This window comes from Oncorhynchus keta, chromosome 10 (genome assembly GCF_023373465.1).
Source record: "Oncorhynchus keta strain PuntledgeMale-10-30-2019 chromosome 10, Oket_V2, whole genome shotgun sequence".
NCBI lineage: Eukaryota > Metazoa > Chordata > Actinopteri > Salmoniformes > Salmonidae > Oncorhynchus > Oncorhynchus keta.
The window spans coordinates 73,725,083-73,739,164 of NC_068430.1; the positions used below are offsets into that span (position 1 = coordinate 73,725,083).

At 43.6% G+C, this 14,082-nt stretch overlaps 1 protein-coding gene across 1 annotated transcript in view; it reads left to right on the plus strand.

Moving 5' to 3' along the window:
* The window catches only part of LOC127932342 (nuclear factor 1 X-type), a 164,895-nt gene that overhangs the window by 45,325 nt on the left and 105,488 nt on the right, over positions 1–14,082 (plus strand). Inside the window, 1 exon segment of the mRNA XM_052527915.1 lies at positions 10,184–10,715. Within this exon segment, the coding sequence (XP_052383875.1) occupies positions 10,184–10,715 (532 nt within the window).

The following is a 14,082-nucleotide window of genomic DNA, read 5'->3' on the forward strand; positions in this document are numbered from 1 at the left end:
TACTCCACCAACACTCATCCAAGGTTTATATTAAGTCCCTGCAGCTGTACTGTGGTCAAGCTGTTATTGGAATATGATATATACTGTATATGAACTTGAGTGTGTGTGTATGTGTGTGTCATGTGTGTCAGACAGTGTCCATGACACAAATACACACTCAGGTTCAGAGTGTGAGACAGTCCCCCCCTCTCGTTTAGCTGGAAAACAGTCTGTCTGTCCCCCCACACACACACACACACACACACCCTGCCCTCCCCTCTGAGTGTCAAGCACTGCCCACTTGACCTTTTCAGGAATGGCCGCCCTTGTGGACTGCTGGGGGGAATGCTGTGCATACACTTTTAATGGAGCCGACCAGCTGGGGGCCAGACAGAGAATACCTAGTGCCGCCCCGGGGGCAAGTAGTACTATTATAATGGACAGGGGACTTAGTGACATATCTGATCCGCTTAGCTGCTTCTCCCTGCCCTGCACTGAAATATACACTACTAATAATATCATGTAGCACTGAATGCACGAATGAATAAAAAGTGAATGAATCATTGAATGGCTGAATCAATCAGTTATGAATTCGTTATTTCGCATTCCAATAGACACAATGAATCCTCTCTGTAATGTTAGGCTGCTGTATCAATTGTCAATATTGTGATATTGTAGTCTTCTTTCCAGGCAGGAAATTGTTAGAATATGACTGGGCCATTGTCTGGACGAAGCCTCCTGCCATGTATTCTGGGATTTGTAGTCTATAGCTGGAAGAGGCTCCGATCCGGGCAGGGCCCTGTGTGTCTGGATCCGTTTATAGCACAAATACACTCAGGGCCTCACACACACACACACACACACATACACACATAAACACATACACTCACTCCCTCGCCACGGAAATGGTTCCAGACTTTCACACATAGTAATGAGTCCGTGTGTAAACAGGGATAATTACAAACGATGCACAGACACACATTAATCATCATTCTAACTGCCTCACTAATGAGAAAATAAAGAAAGAAAGAAAAGGAAAGAAGGAAGGAAGGAAGGAAGGAAGGAAGGAAGGAAGGAAGGAAGGAAGGAAGGACGGACGGACAGAGTTTCTTCTCATTTTCTCAGGGAGTTATGTTAACTTCAGGCTGGGGCAGACTAGGCTGAGGCAGACTAAAAGTGGTTGCAGTTACACTGATTCAAGTGCATGGCACCAAATTGGTACTATTCTGGATTTTGGCAGTGAATGCAGGTTGAGAGGATAAGGGGATGTATAGAGAGAGACCCTTGTGTTTTATTTTGCAGTGGAGTGTGAGGAAGTGTGTGTTTGTGAGGGAGAGAGCGAGCGAGCGAGAGAGAGAAAGTGTGTTTGTGAGGAAGAAGAGACACTATTGTAACCTGTATTTTTAAACCCTATGGTTTATACACAGTTGCAAACGTGTAATGGTATGCTAGTCTGCTGCAACTGCAGTGCGGCTCTGCTGTCCTGCGCACCTTGCTTTTCCTCCTTCCCCGTGGGAAGAAAACACGGAAACTTGGCAGTAGCTATAGGAACACATTTTTTCCCCTTTTTCTTTTAATACAGAGCAGCCTAAATGGCAGAATGCTCCATACTAATGCAGATATTCCTGCCCTGTACAAGGAGGAAAGTTAAGAAGTTTGCATTGGATCTTCTAGGCAAAGCACAGGCCCTTTTAACAACTTCATGACTCATAGTAATTCCGCAATCTATTCTAGAGCACCGAAACTTGAATACAGAACACCCTAGAAAGTAAGCAGCAACACACACACACACACACACACGAACATTTGACGTGGAAAATATCCCTCTGTGCCGTGGTCCAAATCCCTCGCACTCTTTCCCTTACATCATCGCAGTACCTGTCAATATGTGATTTTACTGAGCAGATGTCGAACGTTGTCCTCCCAATTTCAACTGTGACACGTCCGTCCTCGCGCTCTCCAGTGACTTTGTGTTTTATGGGAGAGCAAGAGAATACGTGCAGTTCTCCGGTACTCGGTGTCAATCACCAGTCATTGCTTCACCATCTTGAATGAACCTTATACTAAAATAGAATGAAGTCGTCATACGTTCCAATCGCATTTTTGAACTAATTCGATTTCCTTCCCACAACTTGACCTTAGCCATATTATTACTATTTTTTACATCATATCCCTATTTATAAGTAGGCCTAATACGGAAATCATAATCTAGTCCAACGACACGATAGTTGAATAGTGTTATTTGTATTGCATCCCTAAAATGCATTTCTAGAACTTTTACTATGAAAAATAAGAAACATGACTATAGAAGCAGTGATATGTGAATAGCAATGGATTGAAGTGTTTTTATACCTGATAATATGTTCTGCATGATATGACTATGTTTGAGCAAGGCATTTGAGTAAAGAAACATCATTTGATTATTCCCAAATATTATAATTACCTTATACAAATATGCTGGTGTTTAATTCGTTTTTTCTACTGTACATTTTGTATTTTAGAAGAAAATATAATTTTTCCCTATACTCAACTGCTAAACCACATAAAAGGCCTACGTTATTTACAGGAAAAAACGTTTTGGTTACCAAACTGTCTCAACAATAAATTTAAATTCAACTTAATTGCTCTCTCTTTTTTTTCTTACTATTTTAGAAAATTAATGAATGAGCTTTTATATTGAATTTCATTGTTTATAACTGAATTTACCAAAATTGGCCAACAGTAGAAATAGAGGATTGCACTATTGTCCAGTAAAGCAGAAGCATGTTTCTGAGTAAATGTACCTTCGTAGTGTTTCAGGCTATAAGGTGAAGTGCACGAAAATGAAACATCATTTAATCAACTTGATCATTTGATTTCGGATCTACAAGTATTTTTTAGCTGACGTTCCACTCATATCTTTGGTAAATGACCAAGGAGTGGAATGGAATTGCTCAACAGAGATGGCAACCAGGTTCAAATGAAATGGCAAAGCATGCACAGGAAATGATGACGTTTGTTTATTAGTTGCACGTATCAGTTGTTAAATCTCAATATGTAGCAGAATTTGTCAAAATGTAATGTATTTATTTAGTCATTTCAAGCAGTAAAGAAACATTGAATATATCATTGGGGTGTATTCATGGTTCATTTATCTATGTAGGATTATTTTGATGTTATTACATGATGCGTCTCTACTCGTTTAAGGCCATACTAGAACAAAACAGAAGATTCCAGTAACTTACAAATAGGCTGCATCCGTAGGGCCACATAACCTACAGATAATGTATGAAAATAGACCATTTCTTTATTCATCTTATTCCGAAAAATTATTTGTAGTCAATCTTTATCATTTGGGTTATTATATGGGGTTGATAGTTAAAATTGTTAGAAACCATTAAGTCCATGTAGGTCTGCAGATGGGCCTATTCAGAGTAAAAACCTGGAAGCAAAATGATATGTAGTGTAACATTGGCTCTATAGATAACACACACTGGGTATATTTATGTTTATGAATAGTAAAATGTTCAATTTTCGTGTGAGAAAAAGCTGACCTATTTGGCTGCAAGTCTTGCTGCTTTTGGTTGAGCCTCGCGCCTAACGCGGAGTTTCCCGCCACTTGGATCTGTTTTTACTGAGATGAAGTGCGAGGAGGTTTATTCATTCCTATTATAACAGTCTATATGATGTGAGTCAAATATAACAAGAGAGGAGGTTTGTTCCTATTTTAACAGTCTATATGATGTGAGTCAAATATAACAAGAGAGGAGGTTTGTTCCTATTATAACAGTCTATATGATGTGACAGTCTATATGATGTGAGTCAAATATAACAAGAGAGGAGGTTTGTTCCTATTTTAACAGTATATATGATGTGAGTCAAATATAACAAGAGAGGAGGTTTGTTCCTATTTTAAGAGTCTATATGATGTGAGTCAAATATAACAAGAGAGGAGGTTTGTTCCTATTTTAAGAGTCTATATGATGTGAGTCAAATATAACAAGAGAGGAGGTTTGTTCCTATTTTAAGAGTCTATATGATGTGAGTCAAATATAACAAGAGAGGAGGTTTGTTCCTATTTTAACAGTCTATATGATGTGAGTCAAATATAACAAGAGAGGAGGTTTGTTCCTATTTTAAGAGTCTATATGATGTGAGTCAAATATAACAAGAGAGGAGGTTTGTTCCTATTTTAAGAGTCTATATGATGTGAGTCAAATATAACAAGAGAGGAGGTTTGTTCCTATTTTAACAGTCTATATGATGTGAGTCAAATATAACAAGAGAGAAGAGAAGTTCAGAGATGCCGCGGTCGTCTAAAGTGGTTCTACAGAAACACAGAAAGCGGCTATAGCAGAACATGTTTTCTGGAAGAGATTACAATTTACTGGTCCCCACAGCAAGCAGTTATTTTCCCCCTCGGCAACGCTTTTATTTTTATTTTCTGCCGGTTGTAAATCTTGGCAATGCAAATATAGCCTACATTTGTGCTGAGTGCTGTTTTCATCCAACGTTATGCTACCTGCTCAGTCCTTGGCTATTGAAAGAAAGAGACTCGTTTTGGCAGGCTTCGCCAGTAGGCTACGTGTTCCTTTCAAGATAAAGAGATAGGCTATTTGAATGTTTAGGTAGAATGTTTAGGCAGACTATCTACATTTAAAGGTTTATTTCTAGTAATTGCCTTTATAGCTTTAATTTAACGGGGACTTGTTTACGTATTTTTCTGGACTGCTAGTGCTACTTTTCGGCTTAATTTAATGCCTAATTGGTTCAGGCCTACAAAGGAAAGCTTTCTATTCAATATCACTTCTATGTCACTTCGAGATTAGATATGAAGTAGAAAAACGTTTTGTAGGCCTTAAATTCATTTATAATTCAATAGTATCAAACGTAGAGAGAAGGCTTTGAATTCCCTCATATGGAATGTTCGGCCTTTCCTATTTATCATGTGTGAGTGCCATCCACTCAGTTTGTGCAGAGGCCTTCTGATATCCTCAATAGGCCTACCGGCCTATTACATGTTGGCCTATATGCTATATAAACGTGTTTTGCTGGTAGGCCTATATGACAGGGTTGTTGCGGATTCTTTATAAGCAATTGGAAATAAAAATGCAACAATGGAACTGTGTGTGTTACACACCATAATGCCTCGGGTAACGTTCTCGTTCTTTTCCCTTTGTCTGCCTTTTTGGCAGTTGTTTCACTCTGTATACAAGTCCAAGCGTTTTCCCGCGGTTTCTGTGTAAACTCGATGGCTTTGTCCATTCATATATATATACTCATTGGTAAAACTATAGGCAGCTTTCCCAGTTCCAAACACTCGTTTTTCCCCCCATCTCTCCCTCTTCACTTGCTCTCTTTTTCGTTTGTGAGAAACGAAAGCGCAGGAGATTCTCTGTGCAGCCTCGCGAACAAAGGTCACCGTTTAGAGAGAGAGAGAGTGGAACGCGGAGATAAGATGAGCTCTCTCTCTCTCTCTCTCTCTCTCTCTCTCTCTCTCTCTCTCTCTCTCTCAAAACAACCCAAAACACGATTGCAGAACAGGAGATACCAGTAGATATACCGTTGGCCCGCGGCAAGAGTCCCATGGCAGGCGGCCGTTGGCGACAGACACACACTCACCGACCGCCTGCGGAGCGAGCGCATGTAATGGCCAAATGCATCCAACATATCCACTATAACTAGGCATGTCTCTCCTATTTAAAAGCAAGAAATACGTTTTGAAAAATGATATTAACTGCCACATAATAAATGGTAGGGTGCCACAGACTGGTGTCCTGGACAAAATAATAAAAGTTCTGCATTTGGCTAATTATATTAAACACATGTAGGTCATGTTTATTCGTATCTGCAGTGGTCCGGAGCTATATAATAGGCATAATTTAAGATTCATCTGGGAACGAAAGCTTCAGCTGTTAAACGCGTGGCTTTATTGAGGTATTTTGGATTTGTTCAAATAAATCTCAGACACAAAATAGTCAAATCAAATCAGTGTTGCCGTCATGTCGATTGATTCACATAAATATATATACATGAAAAACTTGAGCTTGCTTGAACCCTCTTTACTTTGGCTCATCAGATTTATGGAAATGTTATGGCCAGTCTGTGATGGAATATTTTGCATGAATAGTGTAAAAATAGAATCTTGTGCTATCTTATATTATGCAGAACCATAGAGAGCTTTCACTCATTTACTTGACGATATTTTCTGTTTTTGTTCCAGTCTGGTTGTGGTTGCAGCATTATATGATACTTGTGACAATATGGGTGATATTTATGACAATATCATACTTGTGGCAATAGTAGCCTATGGGTTGTAAAGTAGCCATCTCTCCCCATCACTTTGTATTATACAATATGGTTAACGGTCACTTAAGAGATGGTATGGATCCCCTCTGATCATTTTTAAACAATAATCTTAATAGACACACCTCTCTCTTGTTCCTTATTCTCTCTCTCTCTCTCTCTCTCTCTCTCTCTCTCTCTCTCTCTCTCTCTCTCTCTCTCTCTCTCTCTCTCTCTCTCCTCTCATCTTATTTCTCTCAAATTCCTCTCTCTGTAACTTCTCTTCCCCACATTTGGTACTCTGCCCCACATTTTGTGCCCACAGAGTTACTGTGTTGTCTCTCCTTCCCACATTCGGTGCCCGCCTATGTATTAGCATGTTCGTCAACCAGTGCCCGTCCAGCCCAGCCTGTCCAGATTGGGTCTTTGCTCAGTACCACCATCCAGCACAATGCAGCCAGACACCCGACTAGCCAGGCCGTGGCTTCGCTGTCAGGCAGAGGCAGAGAGAGCAAGCTGGGCTAGATGGCTGTGTAGATCTGATGGCCCTGGGCTGGAACCAGAGGATTCTTGGTCTTTGTAGGGATGTTCAGAGAGTGGCCATCGGGCCAGAATCAAATAGTTCTACTTCCATGCCAGAGGACCTACATGATGCTCCCATTTTGCCCATTTTTGACACAATCTCTGTAATTTCCTCCTGGCCCGAATTTACTCATTTTTTTCCACATCACTTAGATTTGTGATTTTGTGTGTGTGTGTGTGTGAGCAATTATACCATCATGGGATGGCTGTGAGAATGTTATATTTAGCATAATTATCCTCTTTGTCTTCCCCTCAGAAATGCTGTCTATACAGTATATAATATATATATGAATGATATCCCTTGTGGAACCTAAATGTCCTATTTCCTGAACACTTGTCCCATAGTGGGTACACTCCTTCCTTCCTCACTAGGGTCAGACAGCCAATGAGAGCAAGTAAAGTGGTAGCCAGGGTGATGCAGTCAGTCGCCAACTCCCTGCTGTTCAACCTGCCTGATGTTTCATATGTCCTGTACGTCACTGGAGGGAAATGCATTACGTCCAATGTTACATGTTGGAGTATGAAAATAAAGCAATAGAAATGTCATGTTTTTATATTACAAAGAAAGGGGCGATGTGTATTTTCGGAGGCACAGACAGGCGAATCACCTTTGTGACTTGCAGTGAACATGCTCTGCATTCGTAAACAGCGTATAGGCTGCATATACATTTACAGAGACACGGTCCAGTCCGTAGCGGACCGGCTCGTTTCCCAAGTTTCCATTGTCCACTGACTGAACCCCTCTCATTGGAATGCTCTCTACTTTTGTAACAGAAACCTTTAATGTGTGTTGAACACACTGCTGTCAAGCACGCGACGGCTAAAAAGGGCCATTTTGGAATTGGAATGAATGTGAGCGAACGAATAGAAAAAGGTCCAGTTTGGAACAAATGCGAAAGAGTGATTTAAAACAGAGTGAGTGTTTTTGGATAGAAGATGGATAGATGGATTTTTTTGGGAGGGGGGGTTGTTCTTCTCCTCTTTTCCCCCTCTCGCTCTCTTTGTTTGTGTGGTAAATCCAGGAGCAGCTGCTTGGTTTGAGGGTCTAGTGGGATTTTGGGGCTGCTCTTTCTCATGGCATCCTGTGCCAAGGTGGTGAAACACGAGCAGAGCGGAGGAGAGAGAGAAAGAGGGGGAGAGAGGGGAGGGAAGGATTGGCTCTGGGCGGGTGCACTGGGAGAGGGTGTCTGCGTCCCAAATGGCACCCTATTCCCTGTTTACTGCACTACTTTTGCTCGGGGACCATAGGGCTCTGGTCAAAAGTAGTGCACTATAAAGGGAATAGAGGGTGCCATTTGGGAGACAACCAGAGAGATCGTGCTGGTTTGATGAGATGGTGGTGACCATGCTGGTGATAGAAGACAAGGATGGGTGAGGAAGGGGGGCGGGTTGGTGGAGTAGAGGCGGGCGAGTGCTGTCTGGATTGGTCCATGTAAAATGAATATCCACTGGACTTTGCCTTTCCACTAGATTGGACTTGTCTATTTGGCTAATGACATGCCTTCTGTCTGCTCCACACACAATCCCCCTCTCCCTCCCTTCCTCCCTCCCGCTCGCTCCCTCTCTCTCTCTCTCTCTTGCGCGCTCCCTTGCTCTTTATCTCTCTCCACTCTCTCCACTACCAGCCACCAACCCAATCTCCCCCTCCTCCCTCCCTCCTCTTTGCCATATCTCTGTCTTCCCTCCCTTTCAGTCGCTCGGAGCGTGCGTATTGGCTGAGGCTGAGCAGCTCTCTGTGCCAAGTAGGTGGGCCTTGTGCGCGTTGGCACAGACTCAGTCAATGGTTAGGGAAGGAAAGTGGAGAGGAACAGAGAGAAAGAGAGAGACAGTTGGAGAGAAAGAGGGGGGAAAAGACAGAAGACTGCAGCCCGGGTTTGCCAGCGGTCGTACACTCTTCCAACATTGATTCGAGTCCTCTTGTTTTTTTTCTCTTCTTCTCCTCCGTCCTGCTCCCCCCCCCCCCTCTTCTTCCGACTCTCAGTGTCTCTCTCTAGTCGTAGTTAGCCTACAGATCTGAACCAGTACCACCGGTGTCCCTGCTTTGCCAAAGCATTTTTGTTTTGTTTTTGGCCCCCAAAATGTTTTTGCTTTTTTGAAAGCGAACAAAGAAGCGGTTTCATTTAACATTTTTAAACTCATCTCATTTAAATTGTATTATGTTTTATTACACGCATACAACCGTTGTTGTTGTTCTGTAATTCACTTTTTAACTTTCCCTCCACTCTCTCTCTCTCTCTGGTGTTGTTGAACACCACCTGGTTTAGCAGCTCTTCTGCCACAGTACCTCCTGTGTTTCTGTGCTGGTACTACACCATCCTCACCCCCTCCTTCGCCTCTCCTTCACTCTTGACTTTGTTTTTCTTCTTCTTGCATTTATTGGACAATTTCTGCAGCTTTCCTCCGTTTTTCTCCCCTCCCGCCTTTCTTCTTCATTTGTCTTGTAATTTGTAACATACTGTATTTGTGGAAGTTGTTGTGTATTGACTCAGTAAACCGGTATCGAACTGGTATACTGTTTTGTCTGGCGCAGTGAATTTATCATGAGACAGCGAAATGGTAACTACCAAGGTTTTATTTGTCTATTTTTCCCCTTCTGTCTTGTGATGACTGTTTTGTTGTTGATAGAGTTTGAGTATTGACGTGAATTCAGAGTTTTTGGCAGAGATATGCATGATTTTTATTGAGGTTGTGATGTTTTGTTCAGAACTAGATTTATTACTATGTGAGTTATCGTGTTAGCAGACTAAGCAGGTATGAGGGTATTTCTGAAGAGACTATTTCTCGTGTTCTTGTGTTGGTTTTCTATTCTGTCCTTTGGATTTTAACTGGATGCAAAGTTGAATTTCCTGCTCTGTTTGAATAACGCTTTTATTTGAGTTATTTTTTTAAAGCCATTTATTGGTGTATTATAATGATTGTAGCTCTACACAATGACATGCCTGCTATGTGCGCGTTAATGGCATGAACATCAGCACATCAAAATATTGTCAACAGTGTTTTATTATTAGATATTACTGGTCGATAACATTAGATAGTTTGCCTCTATCAGTATACTGTTGTTTGTTTGTTTTAATGTTTGTGTGTGTAGCCTGTGTGCGTCTGGTTCCTCTCTTTCTCTCTCCCTCTCCCCCTCTCTCTCTCTCTCAATCTCTCTCTCCCCCAGCACCTCTCTCTCGTTCATTCTCTCCCTCCGCTCCCACAGAGCGGGAGCTGCTGCTCCTCAATGCTGCGCGCCGGTGCTAACTGCCTCTCCTCTCTCTTCCCCTCTCCTCCGCTCCCCCTCTCCCCCGCCTTCTCCTCCCCCCCTCATTTCTCCCCCTCCTCCTCCCCCTGTTTCCACCCCCCCCACCACCACCAGGATGAATTCCACCCGTTCATCGAGGCCCTGCTGCCCCACGTCCGAGCCTTCTCCTACACATGGTTCAACCTGCAGGCCCGCAAGCGCAAGTACTTCAAGAAGCACGAGAAGAAGATGTCCAAGGAGGAAGAGCGCGCAGTCAAAGATGAACTGCTGGGAGAAAAATCAGAGATCAAACAGAAATGGGCGTCGAGGCTCCTTGCCAAGCTCCGCAAGGACATCCGGCCAGAGTTCCGGGAGGACTTTGTCCTCACCATCACTGGGAAGAAAGCCCCCTGCTGCGTCCTCTCCAACCCCGACCAGAAGGGTAAGATCAGGAGGATCGACTGTCTGCGCCAGGCTGACAAGGTGTGGAGGCTGGACCTGGTGATGGTCATCCTGTTCAAGGGCAGCCCCCTGGAGAGTACGGACGGAGAGCGTCTGGCCAAGTCGCCCCAGTGCTCCAACCACGGCCTGTGTGTCCAGCCGCATCACATCGGGGTCTCCGTCAAAGAGCTGGATCTCTACCTGGCCTACTTCGTCCAGGCACCAGGTCAGTCATCTGTGTTTGTTAGTGGATACACGCACCCTCCTCTCTCTCTCTCTCTCTCTCTCTCTCTCTCTCTCTCTCTCTCTCTCTCTCTCTCTCTCTCTCTCTCTCTCTCTCTCTCTCTCTCTCTCTCTCTCTCTCTCTCTCTCTCTCTCTCTCTCTCTCTCTCTCTCATACATACAGTCTGACAGATAAACACACAGCTGTGATTTTTTTATGTTTATTTAAACCAGTTTATTTTTCTTTACTTGCAAATGTATTTGCGTTGTACAAACAGAAGGGATTTAACAGAGATTATAGACAAATAACGAAATATAAAGCCCAACATTTTACATGATCATTTAATTTCACCGGAATGCAATTTAATAATGTAGAGTCCAATGGCAGTGTGAAAGAGTATGATGTGAGTGTGTTGTGATTTAGTGTGTGTGAAAGAGTATGATGTGAGTGTGTTGTGATTTAGTGTGTGTGAAAGAGTATGATGTGAGTGTGTTGTGATTTAGTGTGTGTGAAAGAGTATGATGTGAGTGTGTTGTGATTTAGTGTGTGTGAAAGAGTATGATGTGAGTGTGTTGTGATTTAGTGTGTGTGAAAGAGTATGATGTGAGTGTGTTGTGATTTAGTGTGTGTGAAAGAGTATGATGTGAGTGTGTTGTGATTTAGTGTGTGTGAAAGAGTATGATGTGAGTGTGTTGTGATTTAGTGTGTGTGAAAGAGTATGATGTGGGAGTGTGTTGTGATTTAGTGTGGCCTGGGAAATGTATGAGTGGTGTGTGTGTTGTGATTTCTGTGTGATGAACCAGAGTATGATGCCACCGCCGAGTGTGTTGTGATTTAGTGTGTGATGAACCAGAAACACACACAGTATGATGTGAGTGTGTTGTGATTTAGTGTGTGTGAAAAGTATGATGTGAGTGTGTTGTGATTTAGTCACTGCCGTATAGAAACACACACACACAGTCACTGCCGTATGAGAAACACACACACACACACACACACACACAGTCACTGTGTATAGAATGTGCACAGTCACCGTGTTGTGTCATGCCGTTAGTGTGTTGTGAAAGTGTCACTGATATGATGAGTGTGTTGTGATTTAGTGTGTGTGAAAGAGTCATGATGTGAGTGTGTTGTGATTTAGTATCACTGCCTGATAGAAAGAGTATGATGTGAAACACACACACACACCACCCACCACCGTATAGTCACTGTGTATAGAAACACACACACACAGTCACTGTGTATGAAACACATGTGAGTGTGTTGTGATTTAGTGTGTGAAACACACAACACAGTCATGATGTGTCACTGTGTTGTGATTTAGTGTGTGTGAAACACACATACAGTCACCACCGTATGAAACACACACATGAGTCACCACCGTTGTGATTTACAGTCACCACCGTGTGAAACACACACACACAGTACCACCGTGTGACACAGTCACTGTTGTGACAGCCACCACCGTATAGAAACACACACACACAGTCACTGCCGTATAGACACACACACACAGTCACTGCCGTATTTAAACACACACACACAGTCAGTATAGAAACACACACACACACAGTCACTGCCGTATAGAAACACACACACACAGTTTCTGTGTGTGACCACCGTAGTGAAACTCACTTGCTAGTGTGTATAAACAGAATGTATTTTGCATTGATGAGACAGGGACACACACAGTGCACTGTGAAACACACACACACAGTCACTGCCGTGTGAAACATATAGGTCACTGCCGTATAAAACACACACACACCGTGTATATCTGGGAAGGCACAGCCACCACCGTTGGTCACTGCCACAGTGTGCCGTATATCTGGGAAGGCCCCACCGTTGGTTGCTGCTGGGATTCTCTGGGGTTGGCCTGGGACCAGGATGTTGTGAGCGGTGTGTGTCTGTCCTCTCAGACCGCAAGCTGCCTCTTCTTCTCCGTCTGCCTGATGAGCACCACACACCAGCACTGCCATATAGAAACACACACACACACAGCACTGCCTGAAACACACACACACAGTCTCAGCCACACACAGCCACCACCGTATAGAAACACACACACACAGTCACTGCCGTATAGAAACACACACACACAGTCCACCACCGTATAGAAACACACACACACAGCCACCACCGTATAGAAACACACACACACAGCCACCACCGTATAGAAACACACACACACACACACACACACACACACAGCCACCACCGTATAGAAACACACACACACAGCCACCACCGTATAGAAACACACACACACAGTCACCACCGTATAGAAACACACACACACAGTCACTGCCATATAGAAACACACACACACACAGCCACCACCGTATAGAAACACACACACACAGTCACCACCATATAGAAACACACACACACAGTCACCACCGTATAGAAACACACACACACAGTCACTGCCGTATAGAAACACACACACACAGTCACCGCCGTATAGAAACACACACACAGTCAACGCCGCACACACACAAAGCCAAACATAGTCTAGGCTGCACACACACACACTCGTACATACAGCCAAACATAGTATCAGCCGCACACGCACACAGCCACACAGACACACACAACACACACACACACACACACACACACACACACACACACACACACACACACACACACACACACACACACACACACACACACACACACACACACACACACACACACACACACACACACACACACACACACACACACACACACACACACACACACAGAGAGACATGGCCAAAGACCAACTGAGATAGCTTTGAATACAGCCAAACATTGTTGTATCTCAGCCACCATCGTGCATGAACACAGAAACATCGCCTTAGTCGTCCAGCCACACGCACACACACACACACACACACACACACACACACACACACACACACACACACACACACACACACACACACACACACACACACACACACACACACACACACACACGGCCAAAACACTGGCTCTATCATAGCTTCCTCACACACGGCCAAACACTGTCGCAGCCGCCACACACACACACAGCCAAAAACTCCACTTCACACTACCCCCTGCCATTCATTGATTGCACACACACTAGTAGCTAATTAACATTGCACATGGACACACACTTTGACAAAAATACACACACACACACAATTCAACGCTGCCCGCAATCCACATACATGGACGCAGATACACACACACACACGTAGCCAAACTCTTTCTCCGCCGAGGCAGCGTACACACACTCCTCAGCCGGGCATACACACTCCTCGGCCTGGGCCAAACACCGTCTCTCACTGCCCCAGCCAAACCCTGGACTGGCAGTCTCTCACTCTGATGGCCTCTGTATGTAGCTAGCTACAGTAAA